This window comes from Erithacus rubecula, assembly GCF_903797595.1.
Source record: "Erithacus rubecula genome assembly, contig: SUPER_33_unloc_1, whole genome shotgun sequence".
Classification (NCBI taxonomy): domain Eukaryota; kingdom Metazoa; phylum Chordata; class Aves; order Passeriformes; family Muscicapidae; genus Erithacus; species Erithacus rubecula.
This window is the reverse complement of record NW_027636168.1, coordinates 913410-937916: the sequence shown is the minus strand read 5'-3', so window position 1 is coordinate 937916 and position 24507 is coordinate 913410. Positions and strand designations below refer to the sequence as shown.

At 59.7% G+C, this 24507-nt stretch overlaps 6 protein-coding genes and 1 long non-coding RNA gene across 9 annotated transcripts in view; 3 read left to right on the top strand and 4 right to left on the bottom strand.

Moving 5' to 3' along the window:
* Window positions 1–10029, top strand: part of MINDY1 (MINDY lysine 48 deubiquitinase 1) — a gene marked incomplete at its 5' end in the record, with an annotated part of 83908 nt that extends 73879 nt beyond the window's left edge. The window contains 1 exon segment of the mRNA XM_079329712.1: window positions 10020–10029.
* Window positions 122–9436, bottom strand: PRPF3 (pre-mRNA processing factor 3). Its single transcript, XM_079329667.1, has 16 exons — window positions 9331–9436; window positions 7876–8034; window positions 7312–7442; window positions 4829–4975; window positions 4637–4720; window positions 4329–4549; window positions 3791–4097; window positions 3011–3177; window positions 2532–2614; window positions 2273–2416; window positions 1972–2071; window positions 1763–1876; window positions 1535–1653; window positions 1178–1261; window positions 1034–1095; window positions 122–364 (listed from the first exon to the last, which is right to left on the bottom strand). Exons 2-16 carry the CDS (start codon window positions 8018–8020, stop codon window positions 218–220), a joined length of 2055 nt encoding a protein of 684 aa, XP_079185793.1. The 5' UTR covers window positions 8021–8034; window positions 9331–9436; the 3' UTR covers window positions 122–217.
* On the top strand, window positions 8129–23245 carry LOC306813979 (uncharacterized protein). Its single transcript, XM_079329676.1, has 6 exons — window positions 8129–8134; window positions 20368–20460; window positions 22113–22181; window positions 22419–22507; window positions 22828–22950; window positions 23044–23245. The coding sequence occupies exons 2-6, from the start codon at window positions 20415–20417 to the stop codon at window positions 23125–23127; spliced, it is 411 nt and encodes a 136-aa protein (XP_079185802.1). The 5' UTR covers window positions 8129–8134; window positions 20368–20414; the 3' UTR covers window positions 23128–23245.
* Window positions 9546–10553, bottom strand: MRPS21 (mitochondrial ribosomal protein S21). 2 transcript variants are annotated; one of them, XM_079329679.1, is made up of 3 exons: window positions 10507–10553; window positions 10172–10264; window positions 9546–9760 (listed from the first exon to the last, which is right to left on the bottom strand). In XM_079329679.1, the coding sequence occupies exons 2-3, from the start codon at window positions 10252–10254 to the stop codon at window positions 9580–9582; spliced, it is 264 nt and encodes an 87-aa protein (XP_079185805.1). In that variant the 5' UTR covers window positions 10255–10264; window positions 10507–10553; the 3' UTR covers window positions 9546–9579. The 2 variants fall into 2 exon arrangements, with proteins under 2 accessions (XP_079185805.1, XP_079185806.1); XM_079329680.1 differs by having other exon boundaries at window positions 10172–10261.
* Window positions 10744–12850, bottom strand: CIART (circadian associated repressor of transcription). 2 transcript variants are annotated; one of them, XM_079329685.1, is made up of 5 exons: window positions 12640–12850; window positions 11894–12194; window positions 11579–11654; window positions 11421–11499; window positions 10744–11343 (listed from the first exon to the last, which is right to left on the bottom strand). In XM_079329685.1, the coding sequence occupies exons 2-5, from the start codon at window positions 12125–12127 to the stop codon at window positions 11094–11096; spliced, it is 639 nt and encodes a 212-aa protein (XP_079185811.1). In that variant the 5' UTR covers window positions 12128–12194; window positions 12640–12850; the 3' UTR covers window positions 10744–11093. The 2 variants fall into 2 exon arrangements, with proteins under 2 accessions (XP_079185811.1, XP_079185812.1); XM_079329686.1 differs by having other exon boundaries at window positions 12656–12850.
* Window positions 13060–17324, top strand: CA14 (carbonic anhydrase 14). The gene is made up of 11 exons (XM_079329651.1): window positions 13060–14090; window positions 14221–14241; window positions 14871–15050; window positions 15128–15270; window positions 15690–15785; window positions 15861–15927; window positions 15993–16150; window positions 16220–16349; window positions 16451–16471; window positions 16623–16707; window positions 16821–17324. The coding sequence occupies exons 1-11, from the start codon at window positions 14039–14041 to the stop codon at window positions 16900–16902; spliced, it is 1035 nt and encodes a 344-aa protein (XP_079185777.1). The 5' UTR covers window positions 13060–14038; the 3' UTR covers window positions 16903–17324.
* LOC306814024 lies at window positions 18331–18964 on the bottom strand. The gene is made up of 2 exons (XR_013777074.1): window positions 18833–18964; window positions 18331–18568 (listed from the first exon to the last, which is right to left on the bottom strand). It is a non-coding gene; the product is annotated as an uncharacterized lncRNA (long non-coding RNA).
* Window positions 23246–24507: the final 1262 nt, after the last annotated feature.

The window sequence follows — 24507 nt, the reverse complement described above, 5'->3', positions numbered from 1 at the left end:
TCGTATAAATGGTTGAACACGGCTGGACCTCCCTCAGCACAGCTGAGGCTGCATCCTTCCAAAAGAGGGGAAGTGGCTTCTGCCCCTCAGGCCCCTCACCAGTCCCTGTCCCTTCCCTCAATCCTTTGCCCCCATTACCCAAAAGAACACGACGGCGATTTGTTTTAAAAAATATGTCTTTAATGGGGATGCTGAGGGGCGTGAGGGGCGGGGCCGCTCAGTCCGTGGACTCGAGCACCGACTCGCTGAGCGCCAGGTCCCAGTAGTGCTCGGCGCTGTGCTTCTTGAAGTGCTCCCGCGCCATGTTCTCCGTGGGACACTGCTTGAACTTCATCTCGCCGAAGCTGCGCTCCTTGGCCGTGCCCTGCGGGACACGCGGTGACGGGGCACCCGCACTCCCAACCGGGACACGTGCGCTCCCAACCGGGGCACCCGCACTCCCCACCGGGACACCCGCGCTCCCAACCGGGACACCCGCATTCCCAACCGGGGCACCCGCACTCCCCACCGGGGCACCCGCGCTCCCAACCGGGACACCCGCATTCCCAACCGGGGCACCCGCACTCCCCACCGGGGCACCCGCGCTCCCAACCGGGACACCCGCGGTGACGGGACACCCGCGCTCCCAACCGGGGCACCCGCACTCCCAACCGGGGCACCCGCACTCCCAACCGGGACACCCGCACTCCCAACCGGGGCACCCGCATTCCCAACCGGGACACCCGCACTCCCAACCGGGACACCCGCACTCCCAACCGGGGCACCCGCACTCCCAACCGGGGCACCCGCACTCCCAACCGGGGCACCCGCGGTGAAGGGGCACCCGCACTCCCAACCGGGACACGTGCGCTCCCAACCGGGGCACCCGCACTCCCCACCGGGGCACCCGCATTCCCAACCGGGACACCGCACTCCCAACTGGGACACGCGCGGTGACGGGACACCCACACTCCCGCCCCGATCCCGACCCTCGGCTCCAGGGCAATAGCAGCTCCAGGAATGCCGTGCAGAGCTGGATCCCACCGTGACTCACCTCCCAAACCAGAGAGCATTTGTTTGTTTTCTTGACGGACTCCTCGTCGGACTCGTCGTCATCTGGAAAAACCCGGCCAAGAAAGGCCGATTAGCCCCAGGTGGAGCAGGGCTGCCCCTCTCACACCAGCACAGCACCGCTCACCCTCTCCCTTCGTGTTGGACGTCTGCTCGTCCCACTTTATTCGATGCAGCATAAGACGTTTGAATTTCTTCTGTGCTTTTGGGCCTGTGGAAGAATCAAGACTCAACATTCTCAGAGAATCTCTTAGCCTGCAGCTGGCAGAGGCTCCCTTCCTCATGGAACCAGTTGAGTTTCCTGACTGGATCACTGCACTCTGCAGTCATTGCCAACCCCTTTAACGATGTAATTAAGGGAGTTTCTAATTGCCTCCTCACTTCCTTGTCCTTCTCTAACCCTGTCACCAATTTCCACAGCAATTCCTGCTGGAGGCAAGCTCCAGAACTCTGCGGTGACCCAAGCCTGCCTGGAAGGTCTCACCTCCTTCTACCACCACCACGTTGACATCTTTGTGCAGGACCACCACGCCCGTGAGATACAGCTGCCCAGCATTTGCCTCGATTTTGAATTTTTTTGCTGGATTGCTCAAGTTTCGGACCCTAAGGACAAGATGAGAAAAATGATCAAGTATTTGTGGGAAGCCAGAACTTTATCCCAGCCCTGAGAGCTCAGCTGTGAGTTCCCTCTGAACTCCCTGGACTCACTCACCTGTACACAGCTATGTGAACTCCCTGTGAAACATCTTCCTTCAGCTTTTTCACCTTCTTGGCTTTCCTCTGCTCTGCTGTCAGCTTCCTTGCTGCGTTTGCTTCCTCGTGAGCCCTGGAAACAAACAGGTACCACTGGAACAACTGCTCCTAAACAAAACACCAGCACTAAACCTATCCAAAACTGTCCTAGTACAAGCTGCCACCTACTTCTGTCTCTTGGCCATCTGTGCTCGGACGTGAGCCTCCACCTTGGTTGGGTCCTGCACAGCTTCCGTGCCCAGCACCCGCATCAGGTTGGAAATCCTCACTGCAAGGGAAGGAAGAGGAGCTGGGAGGGCTCCCACTGGGCATGGCAATGGGACAGGCTCCCACTGGACACTTTATCCACCACAACACTTGCACACACATACACCCATTGTCTGTGTGGATTTTGTGGATTTCAATCCCACCGAGGCTGTGCTGCATTCCCAGCACACCCATGCCTGGCCAGGGCCTGGCTGCCACTCACCTTTGGGCTCTGGTGGTGGCATCAGGCCCAGCCTGACCTTCTCCTGCAGCTCCTTCTGGGCTTCTCGCCGCGTCTGGCGCCGTAACTTCTTCTGCTCTTTCTTGGTTAAATACACGCCCAGGGTCACCGGCGTGTCACTGTCCACTGGCAGGGAAATGGGACGTCAGGAAGGTGCCCCTGGGATCCAGGGGGACACCAGCAGGGCTGTGTACAGGGGTTGGGGCTGCTTGAACAGCCAAAGCCCCAGCCAGGGCCATACCCGGGGGGTTGAGCTGGGCCGGGTGCTCCACCAGGTTGGTGATCCCAAAGTACTCGTCTTTCTTTGAGGCCGTCCCACCTTTTCTGGAAAGGGAAAGTGGGGCATCATGGCACTGTTCCCAGCAGGAATGCCTTTACAAACAACCCAGAGCCCCATGGGCTGAACGAGACCCACAGTGTTCATGTTCAAGTGTTCCCATTTCAGGGTTTGGAGCAGAGCCACACATCCATCCTGAACACAACTTCCACAGAATGCTCATGTTTGGAAACAAAATCAAACCTTCCCAACTTTGGGCTAAAATACAGCAGCTGCCTACTACAGCCCCCAGAGAAACTCTGGGAGCAAACCAGTGCTTAGATCTTGCAGATGAGAGGTGGAATTTGATGCTCAAACATCTGGCCTGATTTCCCAATGTGATTCCCAGATGCAGGTCCCAAATTCCTGCTGTGGCAGAACCATCAACACCTGGAAATACTCACAAATCCAGGCCGTTGGGGATGATGTAGGAGTCCCACCATTCAATCTCTGGGATCTCCCCCTCCTTCAGCTCCTTCTTAGGGGTGATCAGAGCCAACTTGGTGGAAGTGTGGATCCCAGTTTTCCTGGCAGCCTGAGAGATCTCTGCCTGCAGTTTTTCTAGTTGGGCCTGAGAATGAGAAAAAAAAAAGGAACAGAAAGGTCATTCCAAAACAGCAGAACTTCTGTGAAGAACTGAACACAAATCACCTGTTGATTTATCTGGGTTTTTAAACAACCTAAAGCAGACTGCAAGAGAAACCACACAGCACATGACAGCAAAGGGAAGCTCCCAAACCTGCCAGAACTCTGCTCTTACTCCTGAGATTTGCAGGACCATGGAACCTTCCCAAAGAAACATCTCCCTCTAGGGAATGTATCCCTGGACTTTTTCTCTCCCCTTCTCCCCAAGAACTTGGAGCATTTTAACAAAATTCCTTTAAATCTCCACTTTCAAGTTGATCACTCAGCCAGAGACAAATCTGTTCTCTTGGGAACTTTCAATGCCTTGTCAAAAAAATGAGATTTTGCCTTTCAATGGGTGACAACAGTGCTGAGAAAACCCTTCACACACGAGTGCTAACTTGGGCACACACCATCCCACAAAAACGGGGTTTTAAAGGAAAAATTTCAGGTGATTTGACTGGAAAACTTCTGAATCAAAGGCACCCCAGGTCCCTTCTCAGCCCAGGAGAGGAGAATCCTCTCCACCCATGCTCCCATGAGCAGGATGAGAGTGATACCTTTGTTCGCAACCTCTGGGCAATCTTCTCAAATTTGCCCTTTTCATGGAACTTAAAGGTGCGTTTCTGCCGCTGTGCCGGGGTTATGGAGACGCGGGGGTCGAAGTACGTGTTTGACTCCATGTCTTCCGAGGGCTTTTCCTTCAGCTGCTGCTTGAACTGCTCCCTCTTCACCGCGCGGATGTTGGCCTTGAGCGTGGGCATGCGGTGGGTCAGCTCGATCTCCTTCCCGCTGGCATCCACCGTGCGGCCCTGCTCATCCAGGATCAGGGGCGTGGGCTTGGTCTGGTCCTTCAGCTCCACTTTCCTGGGGGCAGGACGACAGGTGTTACACTCAAATGTGCATACAGCACTGACCCAGAGGAAATCTGACCTTATTTCCACCCTTCCAGTATTTTTACAGCTCGTCGGTGCCGCCAGACTCCAGCCCTGTGTGCGTTAGGGAATACTGGCCCAGAGAGGAGGCTCCATCTCCCCTCTCAGTAAGTTTGTTGCTGCAGCAGGCTGGAGGTGTCCCGAGCAGGTCCCCGGTACTCACGGCGGCGCGATGCCCATGGCGTGCAGGTTGGCCAGCCCCACCATGTTGGCGTTGCCGATGAGCCCCGGTTTCAGGGCCAGCTGTGCCTGGATGCGGGCCTGCAGCTCGGCTGCCTTCCTGGCCTTCTCGATGGCATCGTTCATGAAGGTGGCTGCCTGCGAGGGCTGGATGGTGTTGCCGATGGGCAGCCGCTCCGATTGCGACGAAGAAGAAATTTTGGGCTGTTGACAGAGAAGGGAGTTCTGTTGCCATGCCCGTTCCAACACATCACGGCTGGAACAGGGGCCAGGGCCCGGTGGGGTGGGTACCTGTGGCGTGGGAGGGCTGATGAAACTCAGCTGCTTTTTCCTCTCTTCAATCTGCCGGGTGGCTGCCTCCATCATCTGCTTGATCTGTGGCAAAACAGACAGCGAGTTTGTCTTTGCCACTGGGATACAGCTCCTCCCTTTGGGACAGCAGTTAGGATGAACTGTGTTGGGACTCAGCCCAGCTAGACTGACCTGGAGCTTGGTCAGCATCCCCGGGCTCTCTGATGGCGGGCCTGGGATGACTTCAGGCTCATCCTCAACCTCCTCAAACCGTGGGATGCGCCGCTTCTTGACGCCAGAGGATTCCTTGGACACCTCAGAGTCATCACCAAACACATCCTAAGGTAAAGAAAGAGCAGAAAGCGGGTTAGAACGCAGCGTTCTCCCCTCCCAGCCCAGGATTTGAGGTGAGGAACCACCAGCATGTCTCAGCTCCGGCTCCGTAACGCAGAATTGCAGGTGCAGGCTGAGCCCACAGCGAGCCTGGGCCTGGTCCCTGCCAGAGAAACACCGATGACATCCGTGCAAGAGCGTGAAGGACAGGAGACACGGCAGGGATGAGCCTGCCTGGCAGCACCACCACTCCCTCGGCTGCTCAGAGGGCTGGCACTGACGAGATTTAAGGTCTCAAAGACATGGGAAGATAGAAAAAGCCTGCCCAGAGCTGATCTGACTGGGATAAAACCACTTCCATGTCTTCCAGCAACTTGAGAGGGTTTGGTGAAGGAATCTGTACTGTCCTATCGTGCAGTCCTCCCAAAATCAGAATGTGGCCCTGGACCTGGGGAGGGCTGGGACACCTGCAGCTTTCCCTCACACTCCAGCCCAGACCACTCCAGCTGAGATCCAAGGCCAGAGCAGCTCCAGAGAAGCACAGCTCAGAGAGCAATGGAGCCACGGCCCCGCTGATGGGCTTGCAGCAGCATCAGGTCACCACACAAAGGCACGGTACATTTTTCACAGAGCTCTGGTCAGGCCCAGCCCAGCAGCTGGACTGGATTCCATTGTCAGTGCCTGGTTTGTGTACGGACACCTGGATCTGCCCACGTGGTGACTGAAGTGTGTGTGTCAAGGTGTTATTTGAAAAGAAAATATACACACCGGTTGGGAGCGTTAGTTGCAATCCCTTCTTCACTACAACGGTTCATATCCTACAAGGACACTTCCTCAGCCACACAGGTACTTCTTGGAAAACCTACAAGTTCAAGAGAAAGGACTTGCCCATAGTATAAAGTGTGGAAACTTCACGTTCAGTTCCTGACCTTCCCAAGCCATGACCTACCCCAGAGTGGACCGAGGAGCGAGCAGTGGCACGGCAAGTGCTGGGAGCCAGCACTGCCCGAGCTGTGGGACCTGCACTGCCAGGACAAATTCCTCTGCATGGGGCAGGGTCAGTCAGTCTGCAAGTGACCTGACCACCTCAGAGACTGGTTTGTGTTCCTGCAGGGCCCAGACAGACCCAGAGCGTGATGGAGAAGTTCCAAGAAACGTGATTCCAGAGAGAAGAGTGAGGATTTGGCAGGAGGAACGCCCCTCTCCATGCCAGAAGCCAAGAGAAGAAGGATCAGTTCCTGCTGTTGCTGCCCAGCCCAGCTTCTGGCCCAGCCAGGAGCCAGGAACACCAGCAGTGCTCAGGCCCTGTGGGTTCACAGGGAAAGGGTCTCCTGCTGCAGCCCCAGCCCTGCTCCTGCTGCCATCACCAGATTCCTCTGCCCCAGCGGGCTGTCAGCACACTCCTGCCACCACAAGGGATGGCACTGCCAATGTCCCCAGCTCTGCCGTGCCCCTGACCAGGCCCAGGGCAGCAGCTGGACCTCCAGCCCTGCTCAACCCTCCCCAGCCCCAGGGACCAGCCCAGCACCCACTGCCATGGAGGGAAGAAAACAAGTTCCTGGTGGAAAACAGGGAGCAGAGGCAGCTTGTCCCAACACTCCCAAAGAGATGCAGATCCTGAATGGGGCTGTTCTGGCCCACCGAGGTTCAGTGCTGACTGCAAGGGTCAGGGAAACCCAGACTGCCATAAAACAGGAACCTCAGCAAGAGTGAAAGAACATCACTGTAAATAGGACAGCATGGAGAGAGCCTGGCAGACTTGGCAAAGTGATGGGAAAATGCAATTCTACAGGATGGTGAGAAAAGTAAAGAGAAGAAAAGAAGTGAAAACAGCTTTGGATGCATAAGCCTTCCACCATCCCAGGCAAGGGAGAAACACCAGAGCTACTGAATCCCAGCTGGAATCAATCCTGTGCTAGGACAGGAGTTGCCAAAAACCACCTACTGTTGATTCTGCATGGAGAAAGGGATTGAAAACCCACCAGATGGTCCAGCAGAGAGCCCCACGCACTGCGCTGGGGCACAGGGAGCGATGGGGAGGCACTGGGAGCAGCTCTCCCAGGCTCCAAATGAGAACACAAGCACAAGGAGCATTGAGGAGAAGGGAGATGGATCCCCAGGGATCTGCTCCACCAGCCTAACAGAAAGCCAAAGCCAGGCTTCCACCCTGGCTTTGGGAAAGAGAACTGCAAGGTAAAGGCTCCCACACTTCATCATGGAGAGGAGTCGTTTCTCTTGAACGTTCCGAGCTGTACCTCTCTGGAAGAGGAGAGTGTGCCAGAGCACCAGTGCTGCCTCCAGGCCACCCAACCAGCAAAAAGCAATCAATAATCAATAATCACCTTCAGCTCCCGCTTGCGGTTCCGGTCGCTGTTGGATTTGGAGTGCCGGGAGCTTCGTCCTTCCTCCACTGCCTCGAAGAGCTTGTCTACAAAGCGCAGCGTGGAGTCATCCAGGAATGGCTTCAGGTGGTCTGCAAAAGAGAAGAACCCTATCACTGCACAATTCTGAGCCTGAGGCCAGCAGGAGGATGGAGAATCCACAAACTCCCTGGAAGATGTAAACCACTTAAATTTGAGTGTGAGTCAACTCAACAAACACAGGAAGGCCTTTGAGGCTCTGGGATGTGTGGATCGTTTTGTCAGGAGGTTTAAACTCAGGGATTAAGGGAGTCTGGACCCCGTGCAGATGCAAAGTACAGCTGTAACACCCAAAAAAAGCACCCCAGCTAAATTCCCACTGCCAGTTCCCTGAATAAGGAACTCGTTTTTACTTATCAGACTTTGCCACCATGCCTGGTCTGATGGCGTTGCCCGCACTCACCTCAGGCAGGCTGAGGGAACTGCCCTGTGCCCTGACCCTCCCCCGGGAGCTCTGAGCTGCTCCCAAGCCCAGCCCCGACGTACCGGCCGCCTTCTTCTTGTCCATGCCCTTGCCCACGCAGTTGAGCGCGGCCGTGACCACGGTGGGCTCCGAGAAGCCCAGCACGCGCTTCACCGTCTTCTCCACCCAGGGCTTCAGCTCGTCCAGCTCGCGCTTGGACAGCGCCATCTCGGCCGAGGGAGCTGCAGGGACACGGCGCGGGGCAGAGACCCCTCAGACACAGCCTGTGCTCCCGAGTTTAAATGTTAGAATGAGCCCAGCCCCGTCAGGGGGAAGGTCCCGACCCCCGAGGGCTCTGGAGCTGCTGTGTTCCCCCAGCGGATCCCAGAGATGCCCCACAGCGCTCCTGCTTCCCAAAGCACAGCAGGAGCTGCTCCCAGGACAGCCCTGATCTGCCCAGTGCCAAAGGCCTCTGAGCCCCCAGATCCCTGCCTGGGTCACCCCACAGTCTGAGGGGACGGGTGCACTGCGAGTGGAACATGGGGACACGAGAACGCCCCGCTCCCACTGACAAACCTGAGCCCCTTCCCTGACGTGCAGCCCCTGATCTGGGCTGTTTCCTGGCACTCAGAGCCCCCCACATCCTGCAGCACTCACAGCCTGGGCTGTGGCTGCCACTGCTTTTCACTGGCTCCAGGCCCTAATCGGATCTGGAACTGCAGGGAAATCTCCTTAGGGACGAGCTCAACCAGGGTGCTCCCCCTCACAGGAGCCCAGCCTGGGGCTGTGGGAATGGACACCTGCCACGGCTGTCCCTCCTGGAGCGGGATCCCGGGGCTCAGGCATCCTTCCTGGAGCCGGGAATGGGCCCCGGGCTCAGTCCTAACACAGTGCCGCTGATTCCAGGCCCCTGGGCAGCTCCAGGAGGTGGCTGCTGCTCCCTGCAGGGCCAGGACACCCCCGCGGGTCCCACTCTTCCTGGCAGCTTCGTTGGAGACGGTTCAAATAGCGCCCAACCCGGATCCCGACAGAAGCTAAGACAAGCAGAACTAACGAACTACAGCCCGCACGCATCATCATCTGAGCACGTCCCTAAAAAACCACGGAACTCGTGTAATCGGGGCCGGCTCAGCCTCCACCCGGCCCGAGCTCCAGCAGGAGCTGCAAGGGAAGCAGCAGCTGTATGGGGGCTCGCCTGCAGCACCGGGAGAGCAGCTCCGGCAGCGGCAGCGCCCCGTACCCCACACCGGGATCAATGGAAGCGCACCGAGCACCGCCCGACCGCGCCGGGCTGCGCCGCCTTCTTCGAGCAAGGACGGACGGAGCCCGGGCCCGCGGGAGGCACGGGCTCCGCCGCTCCCGGCCTCCCCGCCGCTGCGGGCTGTGCCCCGGGCCCGGCCCGGCCCCTCAGCGCGGCGCGCCGGGCGAGCGGCTCCGCGCGGGCCGGGCCCGGGCGCGCCAGCGCCGCCCTCCCTCCCTCCCTCCGTCTCGGCAGCCCGCCCGCTCTCCCCGCCGCCTCCGCGCCCTCCCGGGCGGGCCCTTCTCCTCACCGGCCCCGTTCCCTCGCGCCGCTCCCGGTCCCGGCCCGGCCCCTGACGGTGACGGCGCGTCGGGGCGGAAGCGGAAACGGGCGCGCGGCGCGTGCGCGGAGGCGCGCGCGGAGCGCCGGGAGGAAGGGCCCGAGCGCGCGCCAGGCCCCGCCCGCCGCCCCGCCCCTCCCGCGCCCTCATTAACCAAACTCAATTAACGGGTGTCAGAGCCAGAGAGTCTTTATTGGGGCCGGCCCCTCAGCAGCCCAGCCACGGGTCCTGGCGGGCGCTCCGCGCCAGGAAGGCGATCCTGCGCGCCATCTCGGCGCTGTAGACCCGGCGGCACGCCTCGAACGCGCGCCGCCGCCGCGCCCGGCACGGCTTCTCGTAGTAGCGGGAGCGCCGCACGGCCTCGGCCACGCCGTCCTGCGCCAGGATCCTGCGGGGAGAGCGGGGACGGGCTGAGCTGTGCCGGGAGGAACAGCCTCTCCCGCTGCGAACCCCGGGCACGGCTCGGCCCGCACCGCACCCTCAGCGCTTCTGCTCGCCGCCCACCGTGAGGGGAAGGAATCCCCGTGAGCTTCGTTAGAAGCGGGGCCAGCGGAGGTGTGTGCTGAGCACAGCGAAGGCACCGTCTCCTCCTCCGCTTCCCCTCGCTGGTTCTGTGCTCAGCTATTCCTTTATTTTGATCTACTTACACCCGCAGCCGAGGGGGCGGCGGGACGCGGAGCTAATGAAAAACCCTCGGTGCGCCCCTCCCGTCACCTGCTCGAGAAACTGCGCTCTGATCCCGGTGCGGGAAGGAACAGGGGTCCGTCCGGCCCCGGCCCCGCGGCTCCCCGGCCCTCACCTGTTCAGGACGCCGTACGCCGCCTCCACGTTCCCGTTCTGCACCATCACCGTGCGGCCCACGAAGCGCAAGTGGTTGGCCATGAGCGCGCTGCTGCGGGACGGGGCGGCTGGGAGCGGGCGGCCCGGGGCTCGAGGAGCCGATCCCTCCGCCCCCGCCCCGGGACTCGCCAGGGAACCGGGTCCAGAGAGGGGCCGCTGCTTCCCGCAGAGACCCCCCGCCTCACGAACGGTCTCGGCGGGGCGCTGCCCCCGCCCCGCGCCTCCCCCCGCCCCGGCTGCCCGGTCAGGCTGCTCCCGGTCCCGCTCCCGGTCCCGCTCCTCTCCCCGCCTCACCCACTGGTGCCGCAGCCGCTCCGTGCCCCGACCGGAAGTGACCGCGGCGGAACGGTTGGGAGGGACTTCCGGTGGCCCAGGCACTTCCGGGGCTCGGGGCAGCGGCAGCGGGGAACGCGCGTGGGGCCCGTGTGGGGCCGGTGCGTGTGTGGGGTTTCTGTAGGATCTCTGTGCTCCCCGGCCTCTCCCTCCCTCCCGCCGGGCCCGGACTCCCCCCGGGACAGGAACACAGACACGGCGGCGGGTGGCCCCGGCCGCTCCCGCGGCGTTTATTGCTTCCAGCAGGGCCGGCTCCGGCACGACCCCGTTCGGGGGTCCACACCCACGTCCCGCCGCTCCGGTGGGGCCGCACTCGCCGCGAGCACCCCGCGCCGCGGGAAGGCACCAGCCCGGGAAGGGCCCGCGGGGAGGGGGCTCCGCTCCGGCCAAGGCACGCGGCCGCCCCGGGGTTGCGGCTTCTGGGGGCGTCGGGCCCCCCGGTCAGTCCCGCCCGCCCGCGGGGTCTCACTGACCGTCGGTAAAAAAACAATCAAAAGGCAAAAACAAGAAATGCAGCCGAGATCTCCCCCCCCGAGCCGGGGGGGGTGTCACACATCGGGCGCCGGGGGGGACTCGGGGGTCTCCAGGATCTCCCGCTGCTGGGCGCTCTCCGCGGGGCCGGCCAGGGGCAGCTCGCCCCCCGGGAGCTCCTCGGGCGGGCGGCGGCACCGGGGAGCCCCGGGGGGACCGGCGGGGGGACGGCGGCGCGGGGCGTCCAGCGCGGCTTTGGGGGCGACGTGGGGGAACCAGAGGCGCAGCATCGCCTCCACCTGCAGCAGCGTCCCCAGGTACCGGGCCCTGCGGGGAGACAGATCCTGCCACCCTCTGCGCAGCGGGGTGTCCCTGTGCCCCCCGGGGAGTGCGGGGACACTCACCCCATCTCCGGCTTCTGCAGCACCCCGATGATCCGCTGCAGCCGGTCCATGGCCACGCTCTGCTGGAAGCTGCTCAGCCCTGGGCGGTTTGGAAATGGTGTGAATTCTCCATGGAAAGGGGTGCCAGGGGGCGGAGGGAGGGTACGGGGGGCACCCACCTCTGTCGTAGCGGCCCCGCCGCAGCCCCTCCAGCAGCTCCGCCAGCGGCCGGATGAAGCCGCGGAGCTCCCGGCACTGCGGGGAAGGGCAGGAGTGACTGGGCTGCACCCAGACTGGGGAGAGGGTGTTGTGCGTCCCCCTCACAACCCTCTTATCCCCCCTCAAGCCCCGCTCATCGTCCCCGAATCCTGCCCATCCCCACCTACCCGTTTCAGGTGGGGAAACTGAGGCAGAACCTGGTTTTTTTAGAGGACTAAGCCCTCCCCCACCTCCCATATTTGGGGGCGCCCCTTTCTTTTCTTCCAAAAACTTACCTTTTGTGCAAAGAGGCGATCGCCGTCGCTGGGAGGGACATCGCCCCCCTCCCCTTTCCGCGGGCGCTTCCCCCCGCGGGGTGACGGCGGCGATTCGGGGGGTGCTCGGTCCGGCCCCGCCGGGCGCTTGCGGCTGCGCTCAGGTTTGGGGGGGCTCCGGGGGGAGCTGCCGGCCTCCACCTCGCTGTCAGAGGCGGGGGAGCCGCAGGAGCAGGCGCGGGCAGGGGGCTCCATGGCGGGGCTGGCCCCCCCAGGGGAGCCCCTCGCTGGGTTCAGCTCCAGCAGGGTCACCCGGCCGAGGCTGTCCGGGGGAGGGAGAGAAACACGGGGAAAAAAAGGGGGATATCGGACAAAAATGGAAGACAAGGAACTACCTTGTTCTCCCACGGGGGTGTCACCCTCACACCCCCAGCGCCACCTCGCATGCCCCGGGGGAGCAGATTTGGCCCCTCCTTAGACAAGCAGGGGGGTGCAGGGACCCACCTGGCACCGGGACTCCACCCAGGACCGTAGACAGTGCCAGGACACCCCCAGCCTCGGCCACAGGACATCCCCTCTCCCCCCACCCGGCACAGCAACCTCCCCCAGCCCTGGGACACCCGGGCCTCCCACCAGCTCCCGTCACTCCATCACCTGCCGCCTCTCCCCGAACTGCGATCGCCCTGCAGGAGCCCCACCCGTGATCGGGACCTTCCCCCCGCACTGGGACCTCCAGGAGCCCCCACCCCGGTCACCCCGGATCCCACCTCCTCCCGGCTGCACCTGCGCTGGTGCCGGTGCCTCCGCCGCAGCGCCGGTGCCGCTGTTCCCGTCCCTGACCCAGTGCCGGTATCACTGCTCCAGTATCACCGTTCCTGTCCCGGTATCAGTGTCGCGACACCGTTGCTGGTATCGCTGTCCCTGTCTCCCGTGTCGCTGTCAATGTCCCTGAGCAAGTAACGCTGTCGCCGTGCCGCGGTCTCCAGCCCCGGATTGGCCCCGCTGTTCCGGTGTCTCTGGCCCCGGTGCCGGTCCCGGTCCCACTGTTCCGGGGTCCCGGTGTCTCTGGCACCGGTGCCGGCCCCGGTCCCACTATTCCGCTGTCCCGGTGTCTCTCGCTCCGGGCCGGTGCCGGTCCCGCTGTCCCGGTGTCTCTGGGCCGGTGCCGGTCCCGCTGTTCCGCTGTCCCGGTGTCTCCGGGCCGGTACCGGTCCCGCTGTTCCGGTGTTTTTGGGCCGGTGCCGCTGTCCCGATGTCTCCGGTGCCGGTGCCGGTCCCGCCCCGCCCGCGGCGGCCCCACGCGGACACGTGTGCGGCCGCACGTGCCTCGGCCCGGGCCCCGCCCCGCCGCGCTCCCATTGGCCGCGACGCCCCGGGCGGCCCCGCCTCCTCGCTCCCGTTGGCTCGTGCCGCCGCCCCGCGCTGATTGGGCGGGGGGCGGGGCTCTGGCCACGCCCCCTCGCGCGGCGGGCGGTGCCCCTTGGCGGGCAGCGGGGGGAGCGGGGGCGCGTTCTGGGGGTCCCGGCCCCGCCCCCCGCGCGCTGGCCCCGCCCCCGGCCCCGCAGCCAATGGGCGGGGCGGTTCCGCCCCCCGCCGTTACATAACCGGGGAGAGGCGCGCGTGGGCCCCCACGTGGGGGAGGGGCCCGCGTGACATCACGTTTGCGCCTGGGGAACGCCCTCGGGCGGGGCGGGGCTTCCCGCAGAGGGGCGGGGCCGGGGAGCGCGTGCAGGGTCTGCCTGGGGCTTCCCCCGAGCGCCCCCAACCCCCTCAACCCCTCATCTTCCCTCAAAATCCCCTCCAGACCCAGAGCCCGGCCCAGGTCACCCCCAGCGAGGCCCAGGGTGATCCCCAGACCCCCCCAAGACCCCACCCCCCGGCCCTCCACAGGGCCCAGGACCCACCCTCAAGTCCCCCAAACCTTCAGAGCCCCCCAGAGCCCCCCAAATCCCATTCCTACAAAGTCCTACAAACCACTCGCCCCGCAAGCCCAGAGGTGGCAGCCCCAGAGCCCCCGAAAGCCCACAGCCCCATCGTCACCCTCCCCACACCCCGACACCCCGGGCATGGCCCCTCCAGCCCTCCCCGTCCCCCCGGGGGGGCCCATCCCCCTGGGTGGGTATTTAGGGCCGGGCCGGTGGCACCCAGCCCCCCTCGCCCCCCGCCATGCTGAGCGTGCTGCTGCTCCTGGGGGGCCTGGCCCCCGCCCTGCCCGCTGGTGAGTCCCCCCGGGTGCCCCTGGCAGATCCTGCTCTGGGGTGCAGCCCCAGCCCCCCTCAGTGCCCCCATATCGGACCAGGGGGGGCTCAGCTGACCCCCCACCCTAATACCTCCACTCTCGCCAGCAGGTCCCCACTGGACGTACGAGGGTGAGTCGGGCCCCATCCAGGGACCCCCATTGATCCCCATCCCCGAACCCACCCCCACACCCCTCGAGATGGGGGCTCACATGGGTCTCCCCAGAAGGTAGGGGAAGATGGGTGACGGCTCCCCCTTGATCCTGGACATCTGGGTCCTTCAAAAGGGAAGGAGATGGGTGGGTGACAGCCCCTCCTTGCTCCCCCCTAGACACCCGGGTCCCCCCAAACGGGCACCCACCGGACTCCCCTGAGACAGGCGGGGGTGAATGAGTGCAGCCCCCCATTTTCCACTCCTGCCCCTCCTTGCACCCCTCGCTCCAATGGTCCCTTTGTGCTCCTTTACATAAGGCTCCTGCTGCCAAATCCAATTAGGATCCGGCCTTGGCCAAATCCCGCTAAGCCCCATCCTGCCGGGCCCAGGGGACCCATGGGTGCCCCCCCGGCCCCGCGGGCTCGGCTTTGTCCCCGCTCCCCCGTCCGGAAAAAATGTCCCCAGCAGATTAACCAGGGCCTCGGGAATGTCACCCACGTCCCGGTTTGGGGGGCACCGCGGGCGTTGTGGGTCACGGGGCTCTGCCGGCTGAAGCAGCGATGGGGGTGAGGTGAGGGGGTCCCACCTGGACTGCGGTCCCCCCCAGGTCCCCACGGGCAGCAGCACTGGCACGAGGGACACCCGGAGTGCGGGGGCCGGGCGCAGTCCCCCATCGACATCGGCACGGCGCGGGCACAGCCGGACCCGTCCCTGCCGCCGCTGCAGCTCGAGGGCTACGAGCACCCCGAGAGCCCCCGGCTGACCCTGGCCAACAACGGCCACACCGGTGAGCGCCGGGGGCAGAGCAGGGGCAGGACCGGGCAGTCCCTGGTGGCCCGGCCCTGCTCACCCCCTGTCCCACAGCCGTGCTGGCACTGCCACCGTCCCTGCGGCTCCGGGGGCTGCCCCACACCTTCACCGCCGTACAGCTGCACTTCCACTGGGGCCGGCCGGGCCGCGCCGCCGGCGCTGAGCACCTGCTGGACGGGCACCGCGCCCCCGCCGAGGTACCGGGGACACTGGGGAACAGCTCCAAAAATGAGTCTGGGGGCGGGAAATGGATGAGGAATGAGGTGAGGAACGGGTCTGGGGTCAGGAAATGGCATGGGAATTGTGTGGGAAATGGTTGTGGGAAGGGGTGTCAGCGTGGGAAACAGCATGGGAACAGTGTGGAAAATGGGTTTCCATTGCAGGAATTTGCTGCAGGGAATGGAAGAGGGGTCCTGGCGAGGGAAGTGAGTCCAGGGGTGAGAAACGAGCGCAGAGAGGGGATGGGGTACAGGAGAAGAAAAGGGTGGGAAGCAGGAGCAGCAGGTCTGGGCACTGCGGGAGGCGCTGGGCTGGGCGCAGGCAGCCGAGCAGGGTGGGAGCTGGACAGGGGTTGGGGTGGCCGGGCTGGGGGCTCAGGGGTCCCTGCTGTGCGCAGATGCACGTGGTGCACTTCGACGGCGAGCGTTTCTCCGACGCCAGCGCGGCGCAGCAGCACCCGGGCGGGCTGGCCGTGCTCGGCGTCCTCCTGGAGGTACGGACCCCACACCCCACCCACCCACCCACCTGCGCTTCCCAGCCCCTCACTGAGCCCCCCTCACTGCCCCAGGTGGGAGATGACCCCCACCCTGCCTATGACAACATCCTGAGGCATCTCGGCAGCATCAGCTACGCAGGTGAGCAGAGGGTGGAGGAAAGCCCAAATCCCCCTCCCAGCACCTCCAACTGCTCCCCCCCACAGGGCAGACGGTGGCCATCCCCAGCTTCAGCGTCCGGGAGCTGCTGCCCGCGCACCTGGACCGCTACTACCGCTACAACGGCTCCCTGACCACCCCGCCCTGCTTCCAGAGCGTCCTCTGGACCCTCTTCCCGCAGCCCGTGCGCATCAGCCGGGCACAGGTAGGACCCGCTCTGGGGGGAGGCCCGGGTTTGGGGAACACACCCGAGGGTTCCCCCCTTCTCCTGCAGCTGGAGCAGCTCCAAGGAAGCCTCTACTCCACGGAGGAGTCCGAGCCGGACGAGCCCCAGCTGCTGGTGGACAATTTCCGCGCCCCGCAGGAGCTGAACCAGCGCCTGGTGCTCTCGTCCTTCCCCAGGGGTGAGCAGGGGGTGGGAAGGGCCCCCTGCACCCCTCCTGCGGCTCCTGGAGCCCCAGCTGGGCACAAGGTGCTGGCCCTGACCCCGGCCTTTTCCTTGCAGAGCCAGAGGGATATTCCACAGGTAATGCCAGGCCGGGAGGGTCACCCCTGGACCCCCCTGACCCCCCTGGGAGGCTGGGCTGGGCTGGGGGGTCACCCCCGGACCCCCCTGGGAGGCTGGGCTGGGCTGGGGGGTCACCCCCGGACCCCCCTGACCCCCCGGCGTCACACAGGTGAGGTCATTGCCATCATCTTCGGCGCTGTCGCCGGCTGTGTCGGCCTCTTCCTCGCCGTCCACTTTGGGGCCAAGCGGATGCGGTGAGACCTCCCCCCCCCTCCGAGGGACCCCCACTTCGTGGAGAGACCCCACTCCATGCAGAGACCCCCACTCCACGGAGAGACCCCCCTCACTCTGGTTTCTGCCCCCGCAGCGCGAGGCGGGCGCAGGCGCAGGACGTCGTGTTCAAGGCTTCCTCCCGCCGCTCCCCCATGGACACCGGACACCCCCGCTGACCCCAGGCTGGGCTGGGAGGGGCCCACACTGTCCCTCAGCCCCCCTGACCAGAACCCCATTGCAAATAAAGCCCTTTCCCCTTCCTGCCGGCTCTTTGTGGGGAGGGAACCTTTGTGGGGCTTTGGGGCTGGATCCTGTCACCCCAAGAAACCTGGAACTCCCCCGGGTGCCTCCCAGGGCTGGAGCAGAGCACAGTGGGGGGGAGTGACCCCTCTCCCCCCTCCCCTTCTCGCCAGCAGCCACAGTGTCTTGTGCTCTTGTAATAGAATTTTGCTCTTAATCAAATAAATAATTTACCCTCGGCTGCAGCTCCAAGCCCCCGGGAGCTGAACAGGGGTGAGAAGGGCAGAGCATCCCATACTCGCCACGGGCCCCTCAGCCTGGCCACCAGCGCCCCCTGCCGACCCGGAGGACCCCCATGGGGGGGTAGGACCAGTCCGGAGCTGGGGACAAGGGACACTGGGGGACACCTGACATAGTCTGTACCCACCATCACCTGTCCCCAGGATCTCTTCTCTTCTCTTCTCTTCTCTTCTCTTCTCTTCTCTTCTCTTCTCTTCTCTTCTCCTTCTCTTCTCTTCTCTTCTCTTCTCTTCTCTCTTCTTCTCTTCTCTTCTCCTTCTCTTCTCTCTCTTCTCTTCTCTTCTCTTCTCTTCTCTTCTCTTCTCTTCTCTTCCTTTTTTATTTTCAAGGAATCCCTCTTTAATCCGGCATTTTTTCTCTTTTCCAAGCCCCCTACATCTCCCATTCTGATTCCATCCGTTTCCTCCCCCCCCCACCTCCCTCCACTGCTGCTGTTACAGAGGAGCTGGGAAGACCAGGAAAACAATATTTAGTCTAAAAAAATTCCCCCAGTCAGCAAGAACAGCCTGGACGGCTCCAGAGCCGCTCCCTTCAGATTCCCATGGGATGGGCAGCTCATTCCACTCCTGCAGGGAGTGCTGGGCACTGTGCCATCAGGGTTTGGATTTTTCATCAACCTTCACGTCTCCTGCAAGGAAAACTCCAAACAATGTCCTTTGCAGCCTCTTCCGCAGGAATCCTGCGAATGCCATCTCCTGGGCACGAGGCATTGTTCAGGGAAGAACCAGAGTTACCGACTGTGTTGTGTAAATTTCCCCTCGTTTCGCTTCCGCCTATTAAAGCTGGGAAGTGACACAACGCATCTGAGCACCGCTGACTTCACTGCACCTTCCTCCTCGGACTGAGCCCCGGCACGCCAGGCTCTGGGTGCCCAGAGCATCCCGAGATGCAGTCCCCTCAGCACAGCAACAACCAGCAGCTTCATTCCTTGTTTCTCCTTTTCCTTCCTTTTCCCCTCTGTTTTGGTTCACGTGTTGAGTTTTCCCTCAGGAAAGCTGTCCCTCCCTTGCTGATCTGCTGTTGTGGCAGATTTTACTGCTGCATTTTGGCAAAAAAAAAAAACCCTCTAATAATTAAAAAATAAAGACATAAAAGTAGAAAGAGCAAACCAGGAATTTGGGGAATAAGAAACAAGGTTTCTGGAAAACCCTTGGTCTGCCTCCTTTCTGTGGCCGCAACATTTGCTCCATGTTGCCAGATGTGAAGAATCAGTAAGAAAAAAGGTAAAAAAACCAAGCAAAAAACAGAACAGAAATAGAGCGGTTTCCTTTTCCATCCAGAAATACAATTCAAGATCTGCACCTGTGTTGCCTGCTATTGAGGCTAGTGCCACCTGGCTGGGAGCGAGACCACAGCGGCACCCACAGCCTTGCCGGGCAGATCTCGCATCACACCAATGTGGTGAATGGTGAAGTGCGTTATTCCCCGTGCGCGCTCTTGAGGAACCTCCGCGCGCCCGCGTCACTTTGTTTGTGGTTCTGTAACTTGGCAGCGCTATGGAGAGGGAGGGGCCCTGTCTCCTCCTACAGCCCGAGATCTTCCCAGCGCTTGTGGCTAACTGCACACCTGGGATGCAGGATGCTGCTGGGATGTTCCAGCTGGTCACAGCCAGGGAAGAGCAGCTGTTTTCCTCTTTTACCATCTAATGCCACATTTTATCCAGGTCCCTTAGTGGACTCTCCAAGTCTACCCAACTTTTGCAAGTCTTACTCCATCACATCCAGATGTGAAGAGTCATTCCCAGCCCCAAGCCAGCAAATCCCACTGAATTCTGACTCCCAGTTCCCTTGCCAAGGGTTTGTCCATTCAACCCTATCCCTCTCATCTGATAAACCATAACCATCCTCAGGGACTTTCCTCGCCCCTTCCCTCCCCATTCCTTTAATCTCGTCATATTTTAACCCTTCCATGCTCCCACAGAGCCTCCTGGCTGAGCCAGTGGCTCCAGCCCTGCTGGGATTCTTCACAACAAGTTCAGATTTCTGCTTGGGCTGGGATTTTTGTGCTTCAGTGTTATTTTTGTGGAGGAGGGAGAGGAGGACCATGTGGAGAGGAGGATTTGAAGGGATTCACTTCCTGCTCAGCATTCCTGGGCATTTAACCCTTTGCCTAACATCTCCTACAGATGGGGGAAGCTCCTTTGGCAAGGCAGAGAGAACCCCAGAGAGGCTGGGAATTGCTTTTGGGATGCGCCGGAAAAATTCTTCACTTGGGTCCACTCTTAATAGGAAGAAAAAGTCTGCTTTGGGAAGATTTTGGCTTAAGATTGACTAGAATCTTTAAAATCTACAGAAATCTTCAGTTTAAAATCAACAGGTGATGAGCTTTGAGGCCACTGCCAACCCCTCCCATGATTTCATGGCCTTGCACCCCAAAACAGAGCTCCTCCTGTACTAGGCAAAGGTTTTCTAACCTCCACGTTCAAGAGTCACCAAAACACTGATTTTATACTACCTAATTCACCTCTGTCTCCTTCGCTCTCCCATTTCCTTCCCCCTCTGGTCTGCACCCATTCCCACCTGGATGCCGCTGGCTCCCCACAACAGCTCCACTATCACCTTCTCCCCAGGATGGTTTTACCCACTATAAAATAAAATAAATGTATGACTGTTCATGTTTCTTCCTCTTGATGAAGAAACTGAGGCACGGGAAGAGGAAACGAAACCAAGACAAAAAAATTCCCCAAGATTTTACGGGAAATTGGGACTGACTCTGGCTCCCAGTCAGCATCTCTGCCTTCTCTCCCAGAAGAATTTACTATTTACAGCTCTGCTTTGCTCCGTTAGAACATAATCAAAACCATCCTCCCTGCACATGAGAACTCATCCAGCGGCATTAACCCCCCGGGGAACACTTCCCAAGATTTGCGATTCAGCCATCCGAAACGCCTCTGCAGCGGGAACCTCTGGCAGCGGCGGGGCGGGCGGCGCTCGGGGCAGGCTCAGGCTCAGGCTCAGGCTCAGGCTCAGGCTCAGGCTCAGGCTCAGGCTCAGGCTCAGCCCCGGCACAGCCCGGGCTCTCCTCTCCTCTCCTCTCCTCCCGCTGCTCAGCCTGCTCGGCCCAACGCCCCCCGAGTCATTTCCTGCCCCGCGGGGACGGCTCGGAGCAGGAGCGGAGCGCTTCGGCAGCCGACACCCAACGGAGGACGATGAACTTCTGCATCGCGGTGCTCCTGGTCCTTCACTCCTTGCCGGGTAAATACATTCCCCGGGTTCTCCAGGGTTTTCTAAGGGCAATTTGATTTTAGCTTGCTGCTCTGATTATTCCCACACTCCTGGGATGCTGGGGCGCAGTTGGGGTGGTCTGGAGACTGAAGTATTTTGGTGGGATTTTCTCGGAGGAAGCAGACTGCAGGGAAAAAAAACCACCGGGAATACACGATGTAAATTACTGAAAGTTCCATAAAGCCTGTGCTTGGAGAACAGTGGGATAGTGAATGTTTCCCGCATTGTGTTCAAATAATTTGCAAATTCCAGCTGGGAGCTATTAGGAGACACAGAGAAAAAAAACCCAACAGGATTTCCTGAGAGTTAAGTGGGCAGTTTGAGATGGAGAAGAGTGGAATCAGGGTATTGAGGGAGGAAAACCCCAACCAGCTGCTCAGGGATGAGCATGACTTTGCCCCATCTCTGGAAAGGTGGGATAGAAGGGGACTGGAAACTGCAGCTCTGCCATGCCGAGAGCCTCCTCTTCCTCTTTCTTCTTATCTTCACGGAAGGAACGGATCCTAACATGAAACATCAGGGCAGCATCCCAGCTGGAAGCTCTTTTCGGGGTATAGTTGCCCTGCTATTCTTAGTGTGGCTTTCTGGGAAAGCTCCGTGCACAGGATAATGAGCTCCAGAGCCAGAGTTCAAAGCTGCTGGAGTGTGCTCAAAGGATGAGCGTGGGACGGAGCTGTGGGGGGTGGGGGGCAGGTCCCAATTTCAGCCCAAATTTCCCCAAAAGCTCCGGATGGGTGTGGGACAGGTGGAGGCGTTTGAAACGGGAGGCTGTGCTGGGTCCCTCCTGCAGAGCCCCAGTCCCACCCTGCATCTTCAGCCTCAGGCTTTCAGAGAATTCCCTAAGGAGAGTTTTGGGAGCTGGGCTCTCCCCCAGGCTTTGCCAGTGCTGAGAAAGTCAGGGTTATAAGAGGAAGAAGTGGGAGGGTTTGGAGAGGGACCCTGGGCATGACTGACAGCATCATTCCAGCTATTAATGGTGTAACTTAAAATGACACTATTATAATTATCTTATTTATGACTACAAATATGAAACTATAAAGATATCTTATGATTCTATATCTTCCATTCTCATTAGTATCTTAGCGTATGAACCTGCAACTATTAGAACATTAATATTTCCAATTAATTTGCTTTAAAAAGTCCTCCCAAAATACAAGAACCTTATGTTTGGAATAGGGAGTGAGCCACTCCCTCCAACTGTGACAATGTCACACGGGTCAGAATTTATTTATAGTAGCTCAGCCCTAAGGAAACGTGAGGGTCCCTCTGAGGCCTTGGCAGCTGCAGAGCCAGAGGCACTGGAACAGCAGGATCCTGGATGATCATCCCAGGGGAGATCCAGCCTGGCTCTGGCTCTGGGGTGCAGGAGCACAGCCAGAGCCCCATCCCCACCACTGCACCTCTCCCTCCTGCCACATCCACACCCAAACACGCAGAAAAACCCCAGCTCTGGTCTCACCTCCCACACCTTTAGCTGGGATCTAATTATGGGTCAGTTGTAAATGCAGCAGTCCCACAGGAAGCAGGTTTAGCCCAAAGCACCAATAAATCAGTGGAACTTTGCATGACCCCACACCCACGGCTCGACCCAGTGATGATCCACGTTGTTCTTCTGCTTTCAGGGAAGGTGGAGCTCGAAGACGACTTGGAGCAGATTGGACAGGATTTATACGACTACATGGCTCATTTAAGTGAGAAATGCCTTTTTTAAAGCATTTTTACCATTTTCCATAAGCCCGAGGAGCGAGTTGGGATAACTTGGTCTGGGAAGGGATTTATCTAAATTGTCCAGATTAATTTGAATTACACTGGCTGCTCAGGGGGAAAAGCTGGGTCATCACAAGGCAGGACATGGGGAGGGACTCATCTCACCCCATGTGCCCCTAGTCCCCACAGTGCCACCTCACCTGGAGCTGTTTCCATTCCAGGCAATTACTATTATTCCACAGAAGATTATTACTATGACAACATCACGGCAACCCCTGCCACATATGTGTACGAGTTGGATTCATATGAGGTGAGTTGGGTTTCTCTTGGTATTCCCCTAAAACACAGCTTCTCCTCACCCAAATCTCTGCAAAAGGAAAAATACATGGAGTAAAACTGCTGGTTTTTAGACTACAGAACAAGACAAGTGGGTTTGAGTAGAGTGTCCATGAACAGCAATCATTGAATGGTTTGAGTTGGGATTTATTTTTCCAGTTTGCACAGAAACAGTGGGAAATTCCTTGTTTTCCCCATTAAATACTATCAAAGTCATCCCAAGGAGGGATCTCTCTGCATAGGAGTTAATCCTATGCTGTGACATGCCAGGTTATTTCTTTTTCTCCACATCAGACAAGCACCTTTATAGATATAGATTGGGAGAAGCTGTTCTCAGAAGAGAATGTCACCACCAAGGCTTCTGAATTACCAGATACAACTGCTCCAGGGGATTCCAGGGATGCTAAGGACACTCAGGTGGGTGCTGTCATCTTAGGAGTTCTGCTGCAGACTTTTAGCACAATAAAACATGGGACTTTCTGACTGATTTAATTTTCCTTGACTCACCAGGATTTCCAGGAGTCATTTGGATCATCTCTGCAGGGCCACCTCACCCTCATCATCCTCCCCAGCTTTCTGGGTCTCCTGCTATGACCCCCAGACTCATCTTCCAAAGGTACTCTGGGATTTCAACTCAAAAGTGTGGCCTTTAACCTGGGGAAATCCAATTCTTTCTGAAGCAGCAGCTTTCCAAAACAATGGAAAGACAATAAACACCGACCCCTGTCCCGCCACACTCTGGAACCTGCTCACCTTTTTCCCTTGTTCCAGCCATGGTGGCTGGGATGGTGACCAGACAGTCATGTTGACAATGACACGCTCTCCAGATGTCCCTGCTCTGGAACTGCTGAGACTTTGTCTGAAGGTTTTGGTGGAGGGATGGTGCTGCTCCGCGGCGCGAGCACGGAGAGCTCTGCAGCGCTTCAGTCCCTTCCTGTTTCCTTGGATTCCGCTGTAAATAAAAACCTCTGCCAATAAAATCCCCAACACATGGTCTCTCCTGGTAAATAATATGTAACCACCACCAGAGCTGGAACAGCAAACATAAACAGAGTGTGCAGTGCTTGTCCCGTCAGAAGGATCTTCTCGAGCCTCCACACCTAGCCTGGAGCTTCCAAATTTGTTTCTTCTGCTCTTCACACTGCATATTTTACAGAAACACCCACAATACCTGGGTGTGATGAGAAGTTAGACCAGAAAACCTTCCACAACCCCTACAGAGTGAGCAAACTGTTGCAGAAATGAGTGGTTTTGGCCAAGAAATCAGAGTAAAATTCCCTTTTTGGGGGAAAAAAGTGCAATCCCACACTCAGTGATTATGTTGCTTTTCCTTGGGAGAGTTAACAGGAAGGAGAGATGGAAAACTGGTGTACCCAGGTAACCCTACAGGACAAAAGAGACCGAGTCTAGCCAAGGGATGTTGAGTCAGCCCAATGTTGAGTCAGGAGATTCATGGTGTTCACAGTCCCTCAGCTCCCTGCAGACACCTCCCAGACACCAGCAGCAGGTACGACCCACCCCGCCCTGTGCCACGACTCCAGGTTATCCAGACCTCCGGCCTTGGAAAGAAGACTCCTGTTTCCTACGGAAGCTGAAGGGCTTGAAACCGTTCCAGAAGTGTCCAGAGGAGCGAGACTGGATGCGCTGCCTGGCAGTGCCACCTCCTGGCTCTGTGCTGCCATAAAGCTGGACTGAAAAAAGCCAAGAACGCCCCAGAAAATTATTCAGCATCACTCAGCAGTGAGATTTCCGACCCTGGAGTGGAGTAAAAAGCAAATAAAGGAAAATAAAAGATGCAAATGAAGGTTATGAGTTTATTTCTGAATACCATCCCTCTAATGCAGACACAGAAAATACACCAGTTTGTTGTAACCTGGCCTAACTATAAATCAAATTGCTCCCTTCCAGTTATAAACCTTCCTGACCAAATCCTCACCTTCCAGCAATATTTTGGGACAGCGATATCGAGACACA